General features: G+C 38.4%; 2 protein-coding genes across 2 annotated transcripts; one reads left to right on the top strand and one right to left on the bottom strand.

Annotated features, from left to right (window-relative positions):
• The first annotated feature begins 12,368 nt into the window (after positions 1 to 12,368).
• On the top strand, positions 12,369 to 13,572 carry LOC125479433 (mitogen-activated protein kinase kinase kinase 20-like). Its single transcript, XM_048588705.1, has one exon. The coding sequence runs from the start codon at positions 12,427 to 12,429 to the stop codon at positions 13,486 to 13,488; it is 1,062 nt and encodes a 353-aa protein (XP_048444662.1). The 5' UTR covers positions 12,369 to 12,426; the 3' UTR covers positions 13,489 to 13,572.
• A 505-nt stretch (positions 13,573 to 14,077) lies between these two features.
• LOC125479519 (histone deacetylase 9) lies at positions 14,078 to 20,326 on the bottom strand. The gene is made up of 14 exons (XM_048588967.1): positions 20,165 to 20,326; positions 19,875 to 19,987; positions 19,650 to 19,767; positions 18,844 to 18,918; positions 18,546 to 18,765; positions 17,763 to 17,826; positions 17,207 to 17,299; positions 17,008 to 17,116; positions 16,777 to 16,826; positions 16,603 to 16,693; positions 15,404 to 15,474; positions 15,085 to 15,183; positions 14,490 to 14,556; positions 14,078 to 14,380 (listed from the first exon to the last, which is right to left on the bottom strand). Exons 1-14 carry the CDS (start codon positions 20,199 to 20,201, stop codon positions 14,295 to 14,297), a joined length of 1,293 nt encoding a protein of 430 aa, XP_048444924.1. The 5' UTR covers positions 20,202 to 20,326; the 3' UTR covers positions 14,078 to 14,294.
• Between the last annotated feature and the right edge of the window lie 3,072 nt (positions 20,327 to 23,398).

Below are 23,398 nucleotides of genomic sequence, written 5' to 3'. Positions count from 1 at the left end.
ACCGATTTGCTTTGGAACCATTTCGCCTGAAAAATGGCTGCCCACACCAATGTTAATAGATATTATCTGCGAAGTTCCAAAACAACTGTCGAACTTTGGGATAACTTAAGAAGAGGCGTTGCCTGAACTAATGTTACCAGAAGAAGCACAAGCTTAGTTGGATGAGTTTATAAACCATATCGGGGGCAAGGAGAAAGATTTACCTAGACCTAGCAACTTCTATGTAAACATGACATATGTTTTATCAGCCATGTTTCACGCCGAGCATGATCAACCTCCCATGATGGAAGGTGATTACGTGACGACAGAACCTATGATGGCACATATTAGTGTGGAAGAGGCAGGACAAGGAGAATCCAGCTGTATAGAATTGCCCGAACAATCAATAAAAAGGCCTAAGAAAATATACTCGGACAAAATGGTCTTTGTTCGCCCAAGTTTGACCCTAGCCAATCATCTCAAACCTATATACGTAACTACTCACTTGGAAGGGGTACCTTTTAAAAGGGTCTTGATCGATAGAGGGGTTGCGGTCAATATGCTGCTCTATAAGCAGATGAAGAGAATGTGCAGAAGTGAGAAAGATCTTATCCCTACGGATCTTACAGTTTCTTGTTTCTCAGGAGCTATCACCCGGACTCATGGAATACTACCATTAGAGGTCGATTTGGGTTCAAAACAAATCATGCTGGCATTTTTTATGGTAGACAGTACTTCCACTTATGGGGCTTTACTGGGCAGAGATTGGATTCACCAAAGTCTCTCTGTGCCATCTACCTTACACCAACAAGTGGCTGTCTACCATGAAGAAAAGGAAATAGGACCTGGATTCTAGGAGATGATAAAGGCCGAATCACGGTCATTCCTCCCTACAACCAATATCGTAGAAGCCAACTTCTACAATCTCAGTGTTAGGATTCTTCAATGTTCAGGAGCTGATAAGAACGACTGCTCGACTAAGGTGACAGCCCAAAAGCTTCTAGAACAAGGGTTATCCATTATAAGGGAGGAATGAGATCGGCCCTATATCATCCCAACCCCCCAACACTATTAATGTCAAAACAGAAAAGGAGGGACCAGGTGATTGCAGTCAGGTCCTTGATAAAAAGATTGTTGGTATATGGAAGAGAGAAAAGACAAGAAAAGGAAAACATAGCCATGGAAAAAAAAACAGTCATGTGGAGAGGCTTCGAGTAGCCAGAACAAAGAAGTAGAACCTTTTGAGGAAGAGTTAGAAGCAGCCGTCGAAATGGCTGAGTGTATATATGACTTGGATGGGCCAAATGATTTGCCCGAAAATCCAAAACTAGTTGAGTTTTTGTGTGCAGAGCCTGACAAACCAGCTCTAGAAGTACAAGACCCTTTGGAGACCATTGATTTGGGGATTGAAGGGGATCCAATGCCTATATAGGTCAGCGGTTTGTTGGAAACCAAAGATCGGGCAAGGATTGTCGACCTTCTACATGAGTTTAAAGACAGTTTTGCTTGGCACTACACCAAAATGCCAGGTTTAGATCCAACCTTAGTAAAACACAGAATGCTTATCAAGGAGGGGTTTAAAACTGTCAAGCAAGCACCACGAAGGATGTCAAAAGAGATTGAGGAGAAGGTCAACAAAGAGATTGAGAGGCTGGTAAATGCTGGATTTATTAGGCCCGCCAAATATGTTGAGTGGTTGGCCAAGATTGTACCTGTATTAAAAGCTAGAACTAAAGCGGTTAGATGTTGTGTTAATTATAGAAACATTAATGGAGCCATGCCTAAAGATGAATACCCCATGTCCATGGCCAACCTATCTATAGATGCAGTTGCTAAACACAAAGTTCTATCTTTCATGGACGAAAATGCGGGATACAATAAAATAAAAATGGCCAAAGAAGATATACATAAAACAGCTTTTAGATGTCCAGGTCATGTTAGGGCATATGAGTATTTGGTAATGCCATTCGGGCTCAAAAATACTGGTGCAACTTATCAAAGAGCAATTAACGCCATTTTTCATGACTTAATCGGCCATAGTATGGAAGTGTATATTGATGACATCGTGGTGAAATCCAAGACTGAATAGCAGCATTTAATAGATCTTAGACAAGCCTTAACAGGAATGAGGATCCACAAGCTAAAAATGAATCCAAAGAAATGTGCTTTTGGAGTAAGATCGGGCAACTTTTGGGGATTCCTTGTTCGTCAAAGGGGTGTAGAGGTTGATAAAAACAAAGCTCAGGCAATCATGGAATCACCTCATCCTACCAATAAAGTGCAACTACAAAGGCTGTTGGGGAAAATCAACTTCTTGAGGAGATTCATTGCTAATTTAGCGGGCAAGATTCAGCCGCTAACCCCTTTACTCAGGTTAAAAGACAAAGAAAAGTTTAAATAGGGCCCAGTACACCAAGAGGCTTTCAATAACATAAAAGCTTATTTAGCTTCTCCACCAGTACTCATGCCAACTCAGAGAGGAAAACCATTAAAACTTTATATCTCTACCTCAGAGAAGTCAATTGGAAGCTTGCTAGCCCAAAACAATGAAGGAGGGAAGAAACAAGCCATATATTACCTCAGTAGAATCCTTACTGAGGTAGAAACAAGATATACTCTAGTGGAAAAATTATGTTTGCCTTTTTACTTTACTGCTTGCAAGCTATGATTGCCAAGACAGACATGATCAAGTATATGTTATCAAAGCCAATGCTGACCGAGAAGATTGGAAAATGGATCCTAGCACTTTCAGAGTACAGCTTCCAGTATGTGCCTCAAAGGGCAATCAAGGGGCAAGCAATTGCAGACTCCTTGGCTGAGCATCAAGAGTCTCAAAATGAGATTGTCAACATCCCAGGAAGTTTGGAGGTAGCCAGTGTATGGATCCCGCCACGAAAAGCTTTATCGGGCAAAAAAGAATGGATCCAACGAGAGATAAAGAGAATAACTAGCCTTTGGATCACTCATTGGAAACTATATTTTGATGGATCTTGCACTCAGAATACTGCGGGAGGAAGGATTATCATCATCGATCCCAAAGGTTCTTACCATTGTTATTTATTCCTCTTAGATTATCAAGAGACTACCAACAATCGGGCAGAGTATGAGGCACTGATAATTGGCTTGGAAATTCTAATGGAATTAGGGGCAACTAAAGTAGAGGTGTTTGGTGACTCAGAATTGGTAATTAATCAACTAGGTGGGGAATATAAATACAGACACATCACCATGGCCTGTTATTACCTGACGGCTACTCAGTTGTTAAGTTATTAGGGCACTAAAATATCAGTTGGCCACATTCCCAAAGAATCAAATGCAATGGCCAATGAGATGGCCTAATTGGCTTCAAGAGCCCAGATTCGAGAAAGAAGATTTGAGGTAAAGGTACAGGTGCAAAGAAGAAATCTCTCTTCCATCTTCGATAGAGGATTCAGCTTGGATGTAATGACCGAAGAGGCCAAGATAGAAGATTGGAGATCACTCATTATTCAATACCTACAAGATCTTTCTTTTCCCACAAGTAAGAAGAATAGGCAACATGCAACTAAATATGTGTGGTGAGAAAAGAATTTGCTAAGAAAGACCCCGGATGGATTGTTGCTGAAATGCTTAGGCCAAGAATCTATGAAAGTCATGGCCAAAGTGCATGGGGGAATCTATGGAGCACACCAAGCCAGAACTAAGATGAGGTGGCTACTAAGAAGATATGGCTATTTTTGGCCCAAGATGGAGAAAGATTGCAAAGCTTATGCCCGAGGATGTGAAGAATGCTAGTGACATGGGCCACTCCAACATGTGCCTTCAGTGCCCTTGAACCCTATAATCAAACCTTGGCCCTTCAGAGGGTGGGCAACAGACTTCATCGGGCAAGTTCACCCAGCTTCTAGCAAGGGACACATTTTCATAATTGTAGTAATAGATTACTTCACCAAATGGGTAGAAGCTTCAACAGTAAAAACCATAACCTCAGCTACCATTAAAAAGTTCATTGAAACCAAGATCTTACATAGATTTGGAGTGCCTGAGACAATTGTCATAGACCGCGGACCATCCTTTATTTCAAGAGAGGTAGAAGAGTTTGCAAGAAAGTTCAAGATAAAAATGATTCGATCTAGTCCTTATTACCCCCAGTCAAATGGTCAAGCAGAGGTCAACAATAAAATCTTGGTAAACATTATCAAAAGAATGGTGGCAAATAGTCCAAAAAAGTGGCATGAGAAGTTGGGAGATACTTTGTGGGCCTATAGAACTTCCAAATGGGCAAGAACTAGGACTACACCTTACGCTCTAACCTTCGGGCAAGATGCCGTGATTCCCATGGAGATTAATGTGAGTTCGGTTAGAATTCAGAACCAGTTCGGGCTACACAGTAAAGAATACATTGAGACTATGTGTCAAGGAATTGAAGATTTAGATACAACTCGAATTGAAGCTTTAAACAAGATTCAAGAAGGAAAGAGAGCTGTTACCTAAGTGTACAACAAAAAGGTAAAATTGAAGACTTTCGAGGAGGGAGACCTAATATGGAAAGCAATCTTGCCCTTAAGAGCCCAAGTGAGGGGCTTTGGGAAATGGAGTCCGACTTGGGAAGGCCCTTTCATTATTCATCAAGCTTTGCATAGGGGAGGATATTACTTGGCTAATTTAGAAGGAAATTCACATAAACATCCAGTTAATGCTAAATTCCTGAAGAAATATCGTCCGACTTTATGGGATATTAGGGATTGTTACATCGAAGAGGGTTAAGTGGTTTGAAAGGTCTAAAGACAGCTAGTATCTTCATCACAGTTGAGTTGAAAAATGAAAGAGCAAGTAAATTAAAAAGAACATTTTCATTTCATTAAATATGACAGTTACATGAAGATTCTACTCAACTCCTCTTAAGCGACTATCCTAGGATGATATGACAGCATAAAAATGAAAATCCTACTCAACTCCTCTAAAACAATAAAATCCCGCTGCATCCACGCTTAGATGACCAGGGAGTTATTTGGGCCCACTAAAGTCTTTATATGGAATGGAAAAATTGGGGGGCAGAAACTGAGGCTGAGACTCATTACCAATCTCATGGTTGAACTTGTCATTCGAATCAATGAGAAGCTAATGGATACTTTGACGCTTGAGGAGAAAAAGGCTCGGGCTGATGATAATCCTCCCGAAACTTTGGTATTGATCCCAAAGCATACACCTATGATGATGAAGTAACCAATAATACAGAAGCCAGGATTTGCCTTAAGCATGTTGCTTTTTGTAGCTATTAAAGCCTAAGATATCTATACAGGTCCCAAGGAAAGCACTCCACCCTCATCGAAGAAAAGCTTATTACGCAGGCCAGCCCGAAGGCGATGATGACTATAAAACAAGCGACGCATAGTCGAAATCTCCTCACTAATCTCACAAGAAAGATGAGTTCAAATTTTAGGTGATATCATGAACTAAGAAAGCCAAAGAGGATTGTGAAGATTCTGAGAATTCTGGGAAGTTCAGAATATATTGAAAACTCGAAGTTACTAGAGTGCTTAACCAAGTAGTCAATGAGGGAATTTATAGTGAACAGTCGACTTAGAGATCGAATTCATAGGTTAGCGCAAGGGTCTAAAGTACAACGGTTGTTTTAATTAATGCAAGTCCCGAGGGAAGACGTGTGCATGAGACGACTGTTCAATCATTATTAGCGCATCGAGTTGCAGGCTTAACAACAATTGAAGGGGGCACTATTTGGGTTAATATTTAAACTTTGGGCTTCAAAGGGAATGAAGCCCAATTAAGCTCAATAAAGAAGGTATGCCCGAAGCCTAGAGTCAAGCCCAGGTCATCCATCTCAAGACAAAATGACGAACCCCATTAAATGCAGAGGCTAGGTGTTTACAAGAGAAGCGACAACCAATGGAAATCTACCTATTTCCGGCCCAAAAGTACTTTGGATGGTAGAACATGTAAAAATGCTGATGATTCATTACCCTTCAGTTACTTTCAGGCAAGAACAGAAACAGCACAATTAGGTTTAATTCGTCTATAAAAGAAGGAAGAAGGTCCAGACAAAAGGACACTCAACCAATCAAACAAACAAACATACAACTTGTCTTTCAGTTAAGCAAATACTCAGAAAGCTGCACTTTGTCCAAATTTTGCACCCTTTTTTAGCCCTAGATTTCCCATAGAAAGACATCTTTTTTCTGTGTAAAAGCTCTGCTACCTTCCCCAAATGTTGTAGTATCGATTCTTTTATGTAAACTCGTTTACCCCTCATCCCTCTTTATTACTCAACCCTTTGTAACTGCAATGAAAAAAGATTGCAAGATGCTTTAACCTTGCCCGACAAGGTGAAATCTTGCCCGACTCTCTTTGTTTTTGCCTTTCCATTAATAGATATAGTGTTATAATGTATCCCTCGATATATATGCAAGTCATTTTCGGTCTCTTGATGATCCAAAGTTCTATTAACTCTCAAATCTAGTTCACTTAGTACTTTTACTATCATAAAAGTAAATGAAACTAATGTCTTAATCATATCTGAACCCCTACTCTGTAAATAGCATACAAGGCAATTAAGCATGAAATCGCATGCTCCTCTCTCTCTCTATAAGAGTTCGGTTCATTCTCTCAGTAGCTCCATTTTGTTAGGGATTCTTCTTTACTATGAAGTACCTTATGATGCCTTCCTGCTTGCAGTAATCGGTGAACTCATTACTTATATATTCACCTCCATCGTCACTTCTTATGTACTTGATCTTTCTTCCAATTTGATTTTTGGTTTCTGTTTTCCATTCCTTGAACTTTGCAAAAACCTCAGATTTCTTCTTCATGAAATAAACCCAAACCTTTCTAGAAAAATTATCCATAAAAGTAACAAAATACCTAGCTCCACCATTTGATTTAGTTAATGCAGGGCCCTAAACATTTGAGTGAATATAGTTGAGTTGCTCATTGCTTCGGTTATCTACACTGCTAGTTGCAAATGATACTTTTCTTTGCTTTCCAAGAACACAATATTCACAGAAGTCCAATTTGCAAGATGACACGCCTTCCAACAAGCCATGTTTGTGTAATTCTTGCAACCCTTTCTGGCTTATGTGCCCGAGCCTATGATGCCAGACTTCAGTCTTGTCTTCTACACTCTGATTTACAGAAACAGTTGCTCCCCCGACTATAGTAGTCCCAATTAACTTATACAACTTATTGGGCTGTAGGTCACCCCGCATTACCACTAGCGATCATTTGGTTACCCTGAGTCTTCCTTTTTTAGACTTGTACCTATAACCGGCCTCATCTAAAGTACCCAAGGAAATCAAATTCTTTCTTAGTCTAGGGACATACTTGAAGTTCCCCAAAGCTCGTATCATCCCATCGAACATTCAGAGTTGAACAGTGTCAATTCCTCTTACAGGACATGAAGAATCATCCCCCATTAAGACTTCCCCACTGCTGACTTCCTTGTAAGTATCGAACCATTCTCTTACTGCACACATATGAAACGTGCATCCAGTATCCAAAATCCAATTTGTGCAAGCCTTGGAGCTCGATGTTACTGAAAGAAGCTCCCCATCACTCTCATGCTCGGTGACTACACTAGCTGAACCTGAGCTTCCTTCCATATTGGCTTTCTTCTCTTTCCAAATCTTGCAGTTCCTCTTCCAATGATCAGCTGAACCATATTCGAAGCAACCTTCCTTCTTTTCCTTTTTTTTTCTTAGATTTTGACCTACCTCTGTTGCCAGTTTTCTCTTCCTTTTTCTTTTCCCGCCCTCTCTATTTACCTTTGGCATAAAGGCCTTGAGAGCTTTCAGTTATATCATCCAGTTTAGCATATGATTGAAGAGCTTGAATTATGTCTTTAAGCTTCAAGGACTCTTTTCCAAACAATAGAGTTGTTCGAAAGTGCTTGAAAGACGAAGATAGAGACCTCAGCAAAATGATAGCCATATCATCATCTTTGTAAGTTTCTTCGACCTTCTGAAGATTAGTTATGCAATTTTGGAACCTGCATAAGTGATCTTCAATATCACCTCTTTCTTCTAGTCGAAGCCCGAATAGTTCATCCTTTAGAAAAAGTTTATTGGACACGGTTTTGCCCATATAAACATTCTCCAATTTTTCCCATGCTTCCTGGGCAGTAATCTTTTCATTGATGTGTGACCGAACTGATCTTGTGAGATTGGTCTCGATGGAACTATTGGCCTTCTTGAGAACCTTAGTCCATGCTGCCTCTGTCATGTTTTCCGGCTTCTCACCATCGAGTGCATCATCCAAATCCTGCTATATCAGTACGTTCTTCATCATCATTTGCCAGTCCGTGAAGTCATCATTGCCGTCAAAGAGCTTTAACGTATGTCCTTGATCCATATTCACCTTCCCTTTTAACATCGTAGAACACCTTAATCCTAGCTCTTGATACCAATTGTTGAAAAAAAAAACCCCACACACTATACCTTGTTCTTTAATGTAACCAATGGCAATAGACTAAAAAAGAAAATATTAGAAAACTTAGAAACACACAAGAATTATACTGGTTCGGCAGAACCTTTGCCTATGTCCAGTTGTGATTTCTCTAGGTAGAGAAATCACCGCTCCTTTGATTAATAATAGAGATTACAGAACTTTTGCAAACCCTAGAACTAATCTCAAAACTCTTGGATGTCTGGCTGTTTTCTTTCTCTATAAAAATCAGCCTTGCCGCACCTTATTTATAGACATAGGGTTGGCTTACATGTCCCAAGGCTAATTGAATTCCTATTTCTAAGTGGATTAGGAAATTACACTTATCCAAATCCAAATAGACTTCTAGAAATCCAAACCTAAATTGAATAAGGAAACTGAAATTCTTTCCTAATCCCTCTAGGACAAGAATCGGTATACCTCTAGGTTTCCTAAAACAATCCTAAACCAACCAAGACATATTTGATGAGCCAAAATCCTAACAAAAATGACCTTAATCTCCACACATAAACGCCGTGCACAAAATCTCGCTCTACTCTAACCTTTCTCATTCTTCTAAGAAACCGCTAACTCTCCTAACTTCATCAATACACCTTTAGTTTGGATGAGCAGCATTGTGTTGACAATCAGCGGCATCTTCAGTTTAGATTAACAACACTAGAGCCATAGAATTAGGCGATCTAGAAGATCTTCAATTTGGGAGTAACAACACTGCTTTGAGTCTGGCTAGTTACCAATCCAAGTCTAAGCCAATGAGGAGTCTTTGGTCTTCTCATTAAAAGAGGCCATCTCATTAGTCTTTAGCAAAATGGTGTTACCAAGTTACTCAATGTTCGGCGCATTAAAAACGGAACCTTATTTGAACTTCAAAGTAACTCACAAACTTATTTTTAGGTTCAAGGCCGAGACGTGTTATGTCATGATCGTTCGAACACATGAGTCAGCAGCGCATTCGACACTACAACCATATACATTCTATTCACCAACCGAGCTTGGTGGTGAGTTGGCACGCCCGCATTCACTAGAAGGACGTAGTTAACTCTTAGTTATTTGGCATACGTGCCACGTAGGCTAAGTAGTTTTTAGGGTCAACATTTTGGCATAAATATTAAAGGGGTGAGTTCGACCACTAGGAGAATTTGGCCAACATGTCTTAAGAAAACTTTAAACCTAATCTTCCATCAAAGCATGCCTCCTGAAAATTAGAAATATACATGGTGGTATCTTCGAGATTATCCGTTTCTACAAAGTTTGTCTCAACCTTTTGATGACGTGAATGATACTTAGCCATAGCATTAGGGGAAGTTTGGCAAATGCGTGATCTATGTTCTTTGGAACAACATTAGTAACATATATCCAGATCAGTTAAATCTAGATTGGCTGAAGGTTTTCCCTTATTCTTGAAGTTAGAAGCATTAGGAGCCAAGGAATCACCCATCGCCTAATTTCCTCTCTTGGGTGGACTTTTGCTTTGTCTACCTTGTGCCCATAGCTAGGGCTTCGACCCCTTACCACAGCCATGACACCTTCTGCATCCCTTTTAGTCTTGAGAAGTGGTCATATGCGCTTCAAGTGTAGCATTCGAGTAGTAGGTCGAGTTTGATGATTCTTCATCAAAAGCTGGTTTTGCTTTTTAGTAAGAAGTAAAACAGATATCAAATCCGAAACTCTAAAAACTTTTGTGCCTGATATTATTGTTGCACGACAATATTTCTGGCATGAGAAATTGAAAATAGGTGTTCTCTAGTCAAGTCTTCATTTCAGAATTTGAAAAGTGATTGGATTTTACAAACTTTAGAGTTGTATTCATTTATAGACTTAAAGTCTTCGAAGCATAAGTGGTCCTAGTTGTTTCTTTCTTCAGGGAAAAAGATATCCTTTTAGTGATCGAAGCACTCTGCCAGAGTGAGTTAGATATTGTGTGGATCCTCTTTAGCGAGGTATTCGTTTTGCAGTGCATCATGCATTTGTCTTTGGATAAAGATCATGGCGATTGCTTTGTTAGGTTGGTCAACCGGTTCGTCCATAGCTCTTCAATGGTGGCTCTGAGACTTTTGATGGTGAGGTGGAGTTTTCACATATGGAACCTATTTCAGGTAGTTTCTGCCATAGCAGTAAAGTTGAGTTTATTCATGTTCAACAAGTCCTTACAATGGAGGAAACAAGAACGTGATTAGTCCTATGGAAAAGTAAAGATCCACATATATAAAGTAGAACACTCCGGTTCTATAGACATGTATTATTTTAATATGGTGTATGCTTCATTTGAAAACTTTGGGTTTCAAATGCACTAAATTCAAAACTACAAGTTTAATTGTAGATGAATCGTTAGTTTACAGAACTGGGTTGCTGGTCACTAAACTAATGGATTGATAGTCACTAAATTATTCAGTAGACAGGATCATACAGGGATCGGTCGTCGAAGGAAAGGAATGTTGACATTCAGGTCATATTAGTTTTGGATGCCTTTGGGCCCAGAAATTAAGAAAATAGAGCCCAATTTTGGGCTTAGCCGTGGCCACCTAAACAAGGTTGGGTGCAGCTAGAAGCAAAACAGGCCTAAGAAATTGGCTTAGGCTGAGAGGAAGAGCAGCCCAATAGCATCTGGCAATTAGCTTTGTACCCGAAACAGGCCATGCAACATCAAGTTGCAGGCTTGGGTTAGTGGTAGGCCAGAACAGGGCCGACTGATGGAGGCTGCATCATTAGAAAACCCATTAGGGTGGAGCGGGCCTAGAGGGAAGAAAGCTCAGTGGCAGCATGCTTCATGCCTGGCAGACAGAAGCCCAGCGAATTGTGGGGCAACAAGCCGAATTGGGGCTGCGGAACCCAGCCTCCAATCGGTGTTGTTTTGGTGCAACTCAAGGCTGCGCCGCTTAGCTTCAGGTCAAGCCAGGCGCAACGCGCTGCGGATCGCCGCAGTGACGCGGCTCTAGGCAGCAGCTCAGCCTTAAAATTTCCTCTTTTTTCTACATTTTTAGTATTTTCAAAACCCTAGTTTGTGCTTCTAATTTCTTGTTTTCCTTTCATCACAATATAACATAAGCATAATCAAAATCTGAAAATGTTAATTGCGTTTGCAGAACACACACACAGAAATACTCCTTTAATATAGTTCTTATAACGTTACCCATCGTTTGGCTCACGTGGGACTAGGATGCTTAGTTGAGACGTGACAGAAGGGAGACCCACCTGATTTAATTTGCAATGCTTTTGTAGAAGACAATCAATTGTAATGTTTTCTTTTCATTGTCATTGAGGATAGTTAACTATGTGGAACACTCTTTTTCTCTTTGACCGGGTTGAAATCCTCGGCAAAGTTTTTATCGATGCCCATATATACATCCTATCCTCATATGTACGTATTCTACTCAATTCTAATGAATATCGTATTTTCCCTCCAAACCCTAACAGTCGATATGTCAAATCTAATAGATTCTAAATCATTATGGTTCAGCTGCAGTTAGATTTTTGGAAACTTCGATGTGAAGACACAGCGTGAGATGGTAAAAGTGTTGTATTTTAATTTTATTTTATGATGAGGGTAACTTGTTAGGAAAGGTTTCCCAAAGCTTCTTTTTCTCCTTTCGAGGAAAGGTTTCGTAATGAAACTTTTGTTCTTGTTAAATAAGGGACACTAACTCCTCTCCTTGTTAGGAAACAAATGTTTATCTGCTAAATTTTCACTAATTCTCAGCGGTCCAATTAAAATCGTTAGTAGCTTGGGATCCAAGTCTCCGTATCAAGATTACGTTCTGCAATTGGAGTCCTTACTTCTTCCATTCCTTTTCAAACGGAAAAGTCCTTACACCTTCCTTAGTTGTATATAAATCAAAGTCACCAAACTTCGAAACCCTACTCATTAAACTCCTGCTAAACATCGCTTAAACCTGACCGACTTTACTCATTCCGCACTCATCTTTCTGCTCCCTCCTAACTTAAAACCCTAGCTACTCTTGTTTAATTTCTTGTCAAGAAAGCAAACGGCCAAGATCGTTCGAGCAAAGAAGAATGATGAAACGAAAGGCAGAAGACGAATTACAAGGAGAAAGTATGTGGAATCAGCATCATGGAATGCACTGGTTGAGAGGAGAGTTGATCGGAGAAGGACGCTGTGCTTCTGTTTTTCTTGCTACTCGGAAGAAAAAAACAAGGGGTCAGCGTAGTAGTATGCTGACCAATTTGCCGTCAGTAATGGCGGTGAAATCGGCAGAGATGTCGGATTCTGCGTTTATCAAGCACGAGGCGGAGGTTCTCAGTGAGATTAAGGGCTGCCCTTTTGTTGTCGATTGCTTTGGCGAAGAGACCACGAGCACTGACGAGGGTGATGAGGTCTACAACTTGTTGTTAGAATATGCCTCGGGAGGAACCCTTGACGATCTCATAGAGCAATCCAACGGTCGCAGATTGCCTAAATCCCAAGTTAGAAGGTACACAAGGTGCATTCTTGAAGGGCTTAAGCACATTCACAAGTGCGATTATGTTCACTGCAATTTAAAGCCCGAGAACATTCTGCTCATGCGCAATCGTGCTAGTACTAGTAGGGGTAATCCTACTAGTTTTGTGGCCAAGATTGCTGATTTTGGTTTTGCTAAGAGGAGCAAGGACAACTACGGTGAATGGAGAGGCACTCGTCTGTATCTGTCGCCAGAAGCATTGGAGGATAACAAGCAGGACAAGCCCTCGGATATTTGGTCTCTTGGTTGTATCGTGCTAGAGATGCTGACAGGCAAATCCCTCTCGGATTTGGACTCTGGTTGTGATTACAGTGATTTCGATGATAGGACGACATGGTTTGATCATGTATCTACTCCCAAAATCCCGGCTGAAATCACAGGTACAGCCAGGGATTTTCTTAAGAGTTGCCTTGCCGTGCAGCCTTCAAGAAGGTTAACTGCTGAAGAGCTATTACTTCATTCGTTTGTTGCACAACCACAACCGTCAAAACTAGCTCGTTGCACGAAGGGGAAGATGGCAAGATCTTCTTTGTGCCATGCAGGTTATAACAAAAGCTCTGTCGTTGTTCCCAGAATTCCGCCCCCGCCGGGTTTCGAGACAGCAGCTGGATCATAGAAGTCGCTTGATTTGATAAACTGTTGAAATTAGGTTCTTTATTTGTAAATTCCATTACTTAAACTATTCAATTCAGTTCATTGACACGATATTGTACACAGCGATTCAAAATGTTCAAGATCATGAGGACAGAAGTATGCAAATTACTCCAGATTCGTGTCCCAATTTTTGTTCAATTTTATTTATTTGCATACACAAAAAGTTGCAAGATAAAGCTCCTAGCTAATCAGGACTTAAATCTGATGCCTTGCTTAGATCCTAGTTGTTCAATGAAACCCTAGATGCTGTTGGGATTATATGATCGTCAACAAGGGCGTTCCAGTGCGTTGTTGAGTCTTATCCAAGACTTGTATCATTTGATGATGCCATGTGAATCTCTAGAAACATATAAAGTGTACGGCTAACCCAATAACGAAAGTTTCATAAGGGAGAGTTCAATCGCAGCTGCCCCTCTACCTCATTTCATTTAAATTTGATGAATGAAACTTGCCTCGTTGGATTCAAATTGGTCAGTTTCCGTTTGTGAAGTTAGAGGATCGACCAAGGGTATCGATAAAACTACCCATAAAAAATAGAGCAACAGTTACCCTAACAATAAAACAGGGACTAAACTGTAATTGGATTTAAATCATTTGCTATATATGCAATTTACAGCATTAACAAGGATTCCAAGACCAATACGAACAGGCACATCTGCAAATTCTTTATGTTCTTGATGAATTTAACGTAATTTCCGGTAGTTAAGCATTCCCTTGCTGAAAACGAAATCCATATACCAAAAAAACTACACGGTATTCGCCCTAGTTTTACATATCATCCATGTTGTGATCGTTATCATTGTCCCCTTCATAATACTCGTCGTCACGCTGAATGTGCTTGTCTTGGGTGTTCTCTGGGAGGATAATTAATAAAATTAAGAAGTGTCATTAGCTAGATGGAAATCAACATATTTCGAGTCCTAAGCAGAATAATGCATATTGATTCAAGGAATTTTTACTCACGATCTAGACGTTCATCAGGGTTCTGCTCATCTTCATCAAAGTCGGGAATATAGAAGTCTGGTGGAACCTGCAATAGACAACACATATTTTCAAGTCAACATATACAATAATTGGATGGGTGTCTGAGTCAGTCCTATAATGATCACATCGACTGACCTAACTATATAAAAACCATTACCAAAAGTCTTATCAGTTACTAGCCTTTTCAAATATTCTGTCGAAACGGAAAATGCGCACGAGTCGCAATAAATGGTAACAAGCAACCTAATACTATCATAGGACTCGAAGACACTGCACACCATCTAAAAACAATGACAAATAGAACACGATCACTTAGGTTGGTGGAATGTCTAAATCAACAAACCTAACAGACCTGCCTAATTCTTGGATCTCTCATGCAAACCTAGACAATCCTATATGATTTACAGAGCATTTTCAATTTATTTGTTCTAAGTGCTTGAAACAAGTGAACCGCATTACATCAGAGCATAATTCTTTCAAGGATTTCATGATTAATAATTTGTAGGCAGTAAAGCAGGAGAACGATGGATGCGACGTAAATTAGTGAATTCTTATTAACTACTCGATCACTTACCTCTTGCATCTGTACACTAGGAGCATGTTGAATGCAACGGAGATTTTCCAAGACTTGTATTTTAATCGTGCTAAGATATGATTTACTATTTAGGTTCTCCTGCACATCCAAAGGAAAGAAAAAGATTTAGGCTTTTCAGAAGAATCACTGAAAATTAACTAGTAATGATGGATTTGAAGTATTTCAATATCCACCAGTTAAACGAATCCATTTTTTTACACACTAACACCACGAGATGTGGCAATCAAATTGGTTCAAAGAAAAAAATTTCAACTTTTTGAACAAGGCAAAATTACATAAACTTTAACTGATGACATACTATATGCCCATTCGGAATCCTCAACGAGCAGTCTGGAGAAAAATACTTGATATACTCGTTATCCGGGATCTCTGCAAGAAAGAAAAGGAAGGTAGAGGGGCAAATAAGATAATCATATTCAAGGTACGACCATGCCGAAATGGATTCCCACATGCATAGAAAAAGGGCCATTCAAATTATCACTGGAGTGATATATGACTATTTATCTGAACTAAGAAGATTTAATATTGTTCAAATGATCCGATAAGTGAGCTTGCAGAAGCAACATTAACACCCATGTAAGCATCTCCACACGACAATTAAAAATCAGATGATGGCAAGGGACACCAATTCAGCAGCCGGGAAAAAAAAAATTAGAAGCCCATGAGACCGCAACCAATAAGACAATAGAAAAAAGGAAGAGAAAAATGGGAAAGTGCATGCAGGTCGTTGCTAGCCAGCAGATAGAAATGCATGCAGAAATCATAAGCTTCCAACCATATGCCCAATGTTAATTACCCAAACTAATACAACACATTAATATTAATAAACACCTCCAAAAATAAAACTATTAATTATAGGAAATTACTTGCAAACAGTCATGCATGCAGGCCACTGCTGGTTAGCGAGAAGATATGCTCACAGGAATCAGCAGGGCATAGGTCATTCAACCCTCCAATGCCATGACAGTTAGAAAAGACAAGTATAAAGCTGCATATCAACCCAACACAACTAAAATTATCACACATGATCTTAAATAAGAGAACTGAAGTATAAAACATGGACACAACAAAAACTATCACTGAATCATAAAATGTATTGATTTATTCTGGCACAAATCCTTATCAAAATCAACATAATCACCATAAAATTGTCGTCTCACATTCTGAAAAACCTTCTTGGAAGCCAATGAATTTAGAAAAAACCTTCTCAACAATTCTCATGAATACATCAACGGAAACATTGGAAATTTTACAAACTTAAAGGATGTAAACTAGTTGTGATTAGTATATCTTTTAAAGTCAATACAAAAGACAATGAGCGATACGATCTTCAGAATTTCCTTTATCAAACCAAGATCTTATCTGCATGATTAATTTACCTAGTCTGGACTTTTTTTTTCCTTCTCACCTCATTCCTCATTTTAACAATGTTCCTGTTTCCTCTACACAAAGTTTAAAATGAAACTGCTAGCAATAGAGTTCATTTGACAAAAGTACCATTGGGAAGTTCTGAATCAAGAAGAACCCCAGTTTCCACGGTCCAACACCGAGCAACATTCTCTTTCGTGTATCCCCCACCTCCTGTAACCTACAGACAGAAAACATTATATGTACACAAGATATACGACATTGATGAAAGGCAGCCAAGGTTCAATCAGATAAAGATCATACCAGTAAGGGTATATTGAATTTCTTCACAAACCTAACACATTCAGCATGACCTGTAAAAAGCAAATGTCACCACAGATTAAACTCTATCATAACATATAAGTAACCACCAAAAGTTCCAGCTAGCTTGAGATCATTTAATAATTAATCACAAAAAACAAGAATGAAACGCTTTAACGACAATACTCTATAGAAGAGGAGGAAAAAGTTCTTTAATTACAATAAGAAATGCACCATCAATAGAGAGATTGAAGCAGCCCAAACGGTCTCCAGCAAGAGAATCGGCTCCACACTGGAGAACTATCGCGCCGGGTAGATATGTCTCAACAACCTTGGAAATAATCTACAAAATTTAAAATTGCAAGTCAGGTTTTACACTTAACACCATGAAACCCAAACTAAAGGCAAGAATCTGGCTTTTAACAGAACCTACAGTCTTGAAAAGTCTATTGAAGCTAGCATCATCTATTCCATCCTTTAGTGGGACATTGATGGCATAAAACTTGCCTTCTCTTTCTCCTACTCCCTGCAAAACGAATGATTACTAAACACCATTACAAATTTCAACTCATTGAAGACTAGCAAAGAAACGTACAACATTTTCAGCAATATAACGACGTCAGGTTTTATAACATAAAAAATTCATGTCAGATTGTCAAATACATGAAGGCAAGACCAAACAAAAACATTGTCCAAAGAAGCAAGCACGTCAGCTAGTTCTTATTATGCATCTCGCATATTTACATGCCAATGGTTGTGTGTGTGTGTGTGCACAAATGTTTATTTCCTTGTGTGTTTTGCACAAATGTTTATTTCTCTGTGTGTGTGTATGTATAACATTAAATTTCTTGCAGCTGAGCATGAAAGTACTTCCCTGAGTTGTCTAAGAAAGGAATACCACGACAAGTTAACTCATGCATTCTTATTGATTAACAATTTCACAATGATAAATACTAAGAAAAAACAAACAAAATGGTTTTAGAGGTTACCTTCACATCACCTGTTCCCGGGAAAAACAAATCCCCAAACTTGTGAAAGCTAACAGTCATCACCCTGTAAATAAAATTTTCACCTGATTCAATTACAATTCAACAAAACCACAAAACCTAAACCCTAAAAAGTTCTGGTAACTGAACAATCACTCGTAAAAAAATTTCTCTATTGGAGGGAAATTTCTAGTCAAATCAACTTCTAAATTTTTCTGGACTCATAGGAATGGTAACAAGCAGAAGACATATAGCTATATCGACTACAATTCCTAGAGTAAATGACAGAGTATATCAGAAACTGAAGAAGAAGAAACTGTATATCATGGCGAGTAATATTGATTCTTATACGCATTAGTTAATTAATATCAGTCATGTCTAAATTTCTAGAATCACAGATTTTCTGATCAGAGAACGTGTTAAGCTACACAACAATTTAAGAAATCATTACTTAACCAAATTTCTAACTACATAAAATGGTATATTAAAACTTTTATGTTTTACATACATGAATGCAAAGTTATCTTCTCAAGCAACAATTCTAACTTGTATAATCAACACCCATTTTGCTGTAGTTTCAATGTATAGATGCAACATTTAGCAAGATAAAAATTATATACAAAAAGCATTATCATTTTGCTTATATCAAGCACAACCAAATATTTTTCATCTACACCTTGCACCGAGCTACTTTTCTAACAGTAAGGTAAGCTTCTTTTATATCAATACATATAATTCAATAATCCTATTCCTTAACCAAATTCCTTATAAGAAACAGCTATATACCTATCAGTAAAATAAAAAGCTTCTTCTACACCATCACCATGATGCACATCTATGTCAATATATAAAACTCGGGCATGATGTTTTAGAAGCTCCAATATGCCCAAGACCAAGTCATTGATGTAACAAAATCCAGATGCCTCACACTTTTTGGCATGGTGTAGTCCACCAGCCCAATTAATAGCAATGTCACAAAGTTTATTGTTCAATCTACGTGCAGCATCTGCACAAAAAAGCTCAATCAGTGGATATGGTAGAATAGTTGCAACCCACATTTTCAACATCATATAACTAGAATTACCTATTGTTCCGCCGGCATAAATTTGACAAAATTCAAATAAGTTATCAAATACAGGGCAATCTTCTCCAAGATTATCTGGCATAAAGGAAATAAAAACGAATCAGTAAACCAAGTTAGAGATTTGAACTAGTCATGCAGAAAGCTAAAGACTAGTACTCAAAGAGAAGAATAAGTGAAGATTTATATTGTAGAACTTATCATAGGTTTTTCTTTCATCCTCAATAATAAATTTAAGAAAACTCTGACAACCATTTTATGTTACTGACTCCAAGAACCTTATTGTGGCAGTTAATGACACTTTCTTTCTGAAAAAAAAATATCTTGAAATTAAACTAATTAACATGGATCATCAATCAACATCATATCAAACCCTTTTTCTTTATTTTGGTTCCATTTGAATGAGTTACAAACGTTAAATCACAGAAAAAAGTAGCCACTAAGAAACAAAGCAGAACTTAAAATTGTAGTTCAATTACTTATTAAAAAGTAAAACTGAGAATGCCTGAAAAATAAAGAACTATGGTCAAAGGGCAGCCTATTAATCTTGACTCCACCCACTTCTTCTATCAGAAGTTCTGAAATTCCCTACCTTAGCTAAAATAGTTGGTCCTGATTTCTTTCTTTTAGTATTCTGTAAGTGCAGTGAACACCACTATCTCGTTACCGAAATTTCTATTATAATTTACACCTATGGAGGCATACCTTAACTTACTGTTCTATGTTCAAGCACACAACGAAGAACAATCAATGCACACATTAAGCCACAAATAACAATATATACACAGCAATGCCCCAAACAGACATACATCTTGCCATTTCATTCGAGAATAAGTGCTGGGTGTCGGGCGTAATCCGGTGTAGAAACTCGACATAGTCAGCTGAATGGAATTGCGCAAGCTCCACCGGATATGCCTTATGTGGCCGCTGAGGAACACAACAATCAACAAAAAGATCAATACTTTACGCCGAAACACGCACACCCAATGACACAAAAAATTGAAAGATTTACCAAGCAACCATTGGATACTAACATAAATTTCCATCTTTTTGTGGAGATCATATGAGAGGACGAGATGATGCGTCATACATAGCCGGTGCGGTTTCATAGGGTGGTTCGGCCCAAAGTAGACGCTACCCACATCCCCTGCAAATACCCATTGTTTTTATCAAACTAAAATTTCCCAAATTTTTCACAATCGTATGATTAAAATAGCTAAATGTTGGAAGAAAATATATAATCCAACAATCCCATTGGGATTAAGAGAGAGAGAGAGAGAGATTTGTGGAAGGGTTTAGGGTTGGGGGAGGAGAAAGAGTTTACCGTCGTAAAAGTAGGCGATTTTATCCCTTGAACGCATTTTTTATGCAGAAATCGGATGAGGAAGCGCCAGGCAGAGGTGGCTAGCGAGGTTGGGCCATGGTAGATCTCGAAGGAAGAAAGGGAGGAGAAGGTGGATATGCCCCTTTTTTAGTTGTATATTGGTATAACTACCCGATTCAGGATTTTTTTTTTTTTTTTTTTTTGGTACTTTGGATTTAGGTACAAAATTTTTTATTGGATTAATCTCGAAAATAAGATTAAACAGAGGGATTCAGTCACAATCAGTATCAATACAATTATTATTATTATTATTATTTTGGTCAAATCAGTACCAATATAATCAATTAAGTGTTATAAATAGTTGAAAGTTAAATAGATAACATTTACTAGTAACAAGAGCAAAGCAGATATAAAATATCACATTATAACTATAACACAAGAGAATGACTAATAAAAGTGAGAGAAATAGATACTGATGTTATTTATCCTTCCCTTCTTTCTCTGTGTTTTGATTGTGCTCTATTTATAGAGCAACTCGCATTATTACATCACATGACTTTGAAAATACGATCCTTTCGTTTCCAATGTCTACATCACATTTGTGGGCATTGAAAAATCTATGTGTGGGCATTCATAACAATGTCAATGTTTTCAACACTACCCCTTGGATGCCCATATATCAACATCAATTGCCTCGTTAAAACCTTGCTTAGAAAAACCCAGTGAGAAAAAACCATAGCGAAGGAAAAAGAGTGCAACTTTACTTGGATTGTTGATATAGTGTTAAATATGCTTATGTTGCCTCGTTAAAACCTTGATAGGAAAAACTTAATGGGAAAAATCCTAATCAAAGGAAAAAGAGTACAACACGCATGTATCATGGATGATCCCCCTGATATATCTCCCCCCTTGATTCCGCATTCTCCAAATTTAGTTGTTAGGTAAATCGACGTAATCCAATACTTTGCATTATCTTCTGAAACGTGCACTTTGGTAGAGATTTGGTGAACAAATCTGCCAGATTTTCATTGGAACGGATTTGTCTAACTTCAATAACTTTAGCCTTCTAAAGCTCATGTGCACTGAAAAACTTTAGAGATATGTGTTTAGTCTTATCGCCCTTGATGAATCCTTCCTTCATTTGGGCAGCACAGGCTGCATTATCTTCATAAATGACAGTTGGAGTGTCTGTCTTTGAAGGTAGACCATATGAATTCCGAATATGATGGATCATTGATCTTAACCAAGAATATTCACGACTTACTTCATGTAAAGCAAGTATTTCTGAATGATTTGAAGATATAGCAACTAATGTTTGCTTTGTTGAGCGTCATGAGATTGTTGTATCTCCATTCTTGAACACATATCTAGTTTGTAAGCAGGCTTTATGCGAATCAGAGAGAAAACCAGCATCTGCATATCTAACAAGGATCGGGTCATTTGTGGATTTCTTTGAGTAGAAGTGACCTATGTTTGTTATCCCACGAAGGTATCGCAATACATCTTTAACTCCCTTCCAATGACGAATTGTTGGAGCAGAGCTATACCTTGCTAACAAGTTGACTGAAAAAGCCATATCCGGTCTAATACATTGTGCTAAATACAATAAAGCACCTATTGCACTCAAATATGGTACTTGTGGACCAATGACCAGTTCATCATCTTCTTTTGGACGGAATGGATCTTTCTTAATGTCCAAATAACGAACGACCATTGGCGTGCTGAGTGGATAAGCCTTGTCCATACCAAGTCGTTTCAGGATTTTTTCAATGTAAGTTGATTAGTGGACCAAAATTCCACTAACACAATGCTCGATCTGCAAGCCGAGATAAAAAAAAAATTTCCAAGGTTTTTCATTTCAAATTCGCTTTTCAGATATTCAGCAATTTTATTGAGCTCTTCAAGGGTTCCAACTAGGTTCATATCATCGACATATACTGCCACTATAGCAAATCTAGAGTTGGATTTCTTAATGAACACACAAGGGCAAATGACATTGTTGATATATCCTTTTTTAATCAAAGACTCACTAAGACGATTATACCACATTCGTCTAGATTGTTCCAGCCCATACAATGATCGCCTTAATTTGATTGAGAGCATACCTCGTGGTTTGTTAGTTGTTTCAGGCAACTTAATTCCTTTTGACTTTCATATATATGTCAGCATCTAATTCTCCATATAGATACGCGGTGATGACATTTGTAAGTCGCATGTCAAGTTTTTTCTGAAACCACTAAACTTATTAAATAACGGAACGTAATTGCGTCCATTACAGGAGAGTATGTCTCCTCATAATCAATTCTAGGTCTTTGTGAAAAACCTTGTGCAATGAGTCGTGCTTTATATCTTGCAATCTCGTTGTTCTTATTGCGTTTCCTTGTGAATACTCATTTGTAACCCACGGGGTTTACGCCAGGCAGGGTTTGGACTACTGGTCCAAAAACATTTCGCCTAGCCAAGGAATTTAATTCTGCCTGGATTGCATCTTTCCACTTAGACCAATCTTGTCTCTGTTTGCATTCATCAACAAAGCGGGGCTCAAGATCATCACTTAATATGATTTCAGTGGCTACCGCGAATGCGAAAATGTCATTGATGATATTTCATTCTGATCTCACAATTCATTAGTACAAGCATAATTTATGGAGATTTTTTTGCTTTTATGTACCTCTGTTTCTTTAGGTACATGTGTCTCATTAAGGACATTTTCTTTTTCTGAAAGTACAGAATCATGAATTGTGGATGTGTTATTCATTTTTTCTTCTTGAATGATTTCATTTGGATTCAGTTGTGTTCTCGACTTTCTCTTTCAAAGGGTTGAATCTTTTGAACCTGAAGGTCTACCATGATTCAGGCATGCACCAGATGAATCATTCGCTGCCACTTTATTTTGTCCAACAGGGACATCAATTCTTGTAGGTGCATTTGCAGTTGGTATATGTGATTTTGTCACTTTCATAGCATCATTAAATGCATCTGGCATTTGATTGGCAATACTTTGAAGATGAACGATCATTTTCACTTCATTTTCACATTGAGTGCTACGTGAATCAAAATGAGATAAGGTGGGAACAACCCATATCAGCTCTTTTTGTTATTCTGGAACGATCTTTTCTCCCCCTTAATGACGGGAAGACTGTCTCATCAAAGTAATAATCAACAAAACGAGTTGTAAACATATCACATGTCAAGGGTTCCAAATATCTAATGATAGATGGTGAATCAAAACCT

This window comes from the organism of the source record quoted next, unplaced genomic scaffold (assembly GCF_019419815.1).
Source record: "Pyrus x bretschneideri cultivar Hongxiangsu unplaced genomic scaffold, Pyrus_bretschneideri_v1 Contig29, whole genome shotgun sequence".
Lineage (NCBI taxonomy): Eukaryota > Viridiplantae > Streptophyta > Magnoliopsida > Rosales > Rosaceae > Pyrus > Pyrus x bretschneideri.
This window is presented reverse-complemented; position numbering and strand designations above follow the sequence as displayed.

Coding starts and splice junctions, on each gene's coding strand:
- LOC125479519 (XM_048588967.1), bottom strand. CDS start 20,201: ATGCGTTCAAGGGATAAAATCGCCTACTTTTACGACG. Junction 19,768..19,874: donor ACAAAAAGATGGAAATTTAT/GTTAGTATCCAA, acceptor TGTGTTCCTCAG/CGGCCACATAAGGCATATCC. Junction 18,919..19,649: donor CTCGAATGAAATGGCAAGAT/GTATGTCTGTTT, acceptor CCTTTATGCCAG/ATAATCTTGGAGAAGATTGC.
- LOC125479433 (XM_048588705.1), top strand. CDS start 12,427: ATGATGAAACGAAAGGCAGAAGACGAATTACAAGGAGAAAGTATGTGG.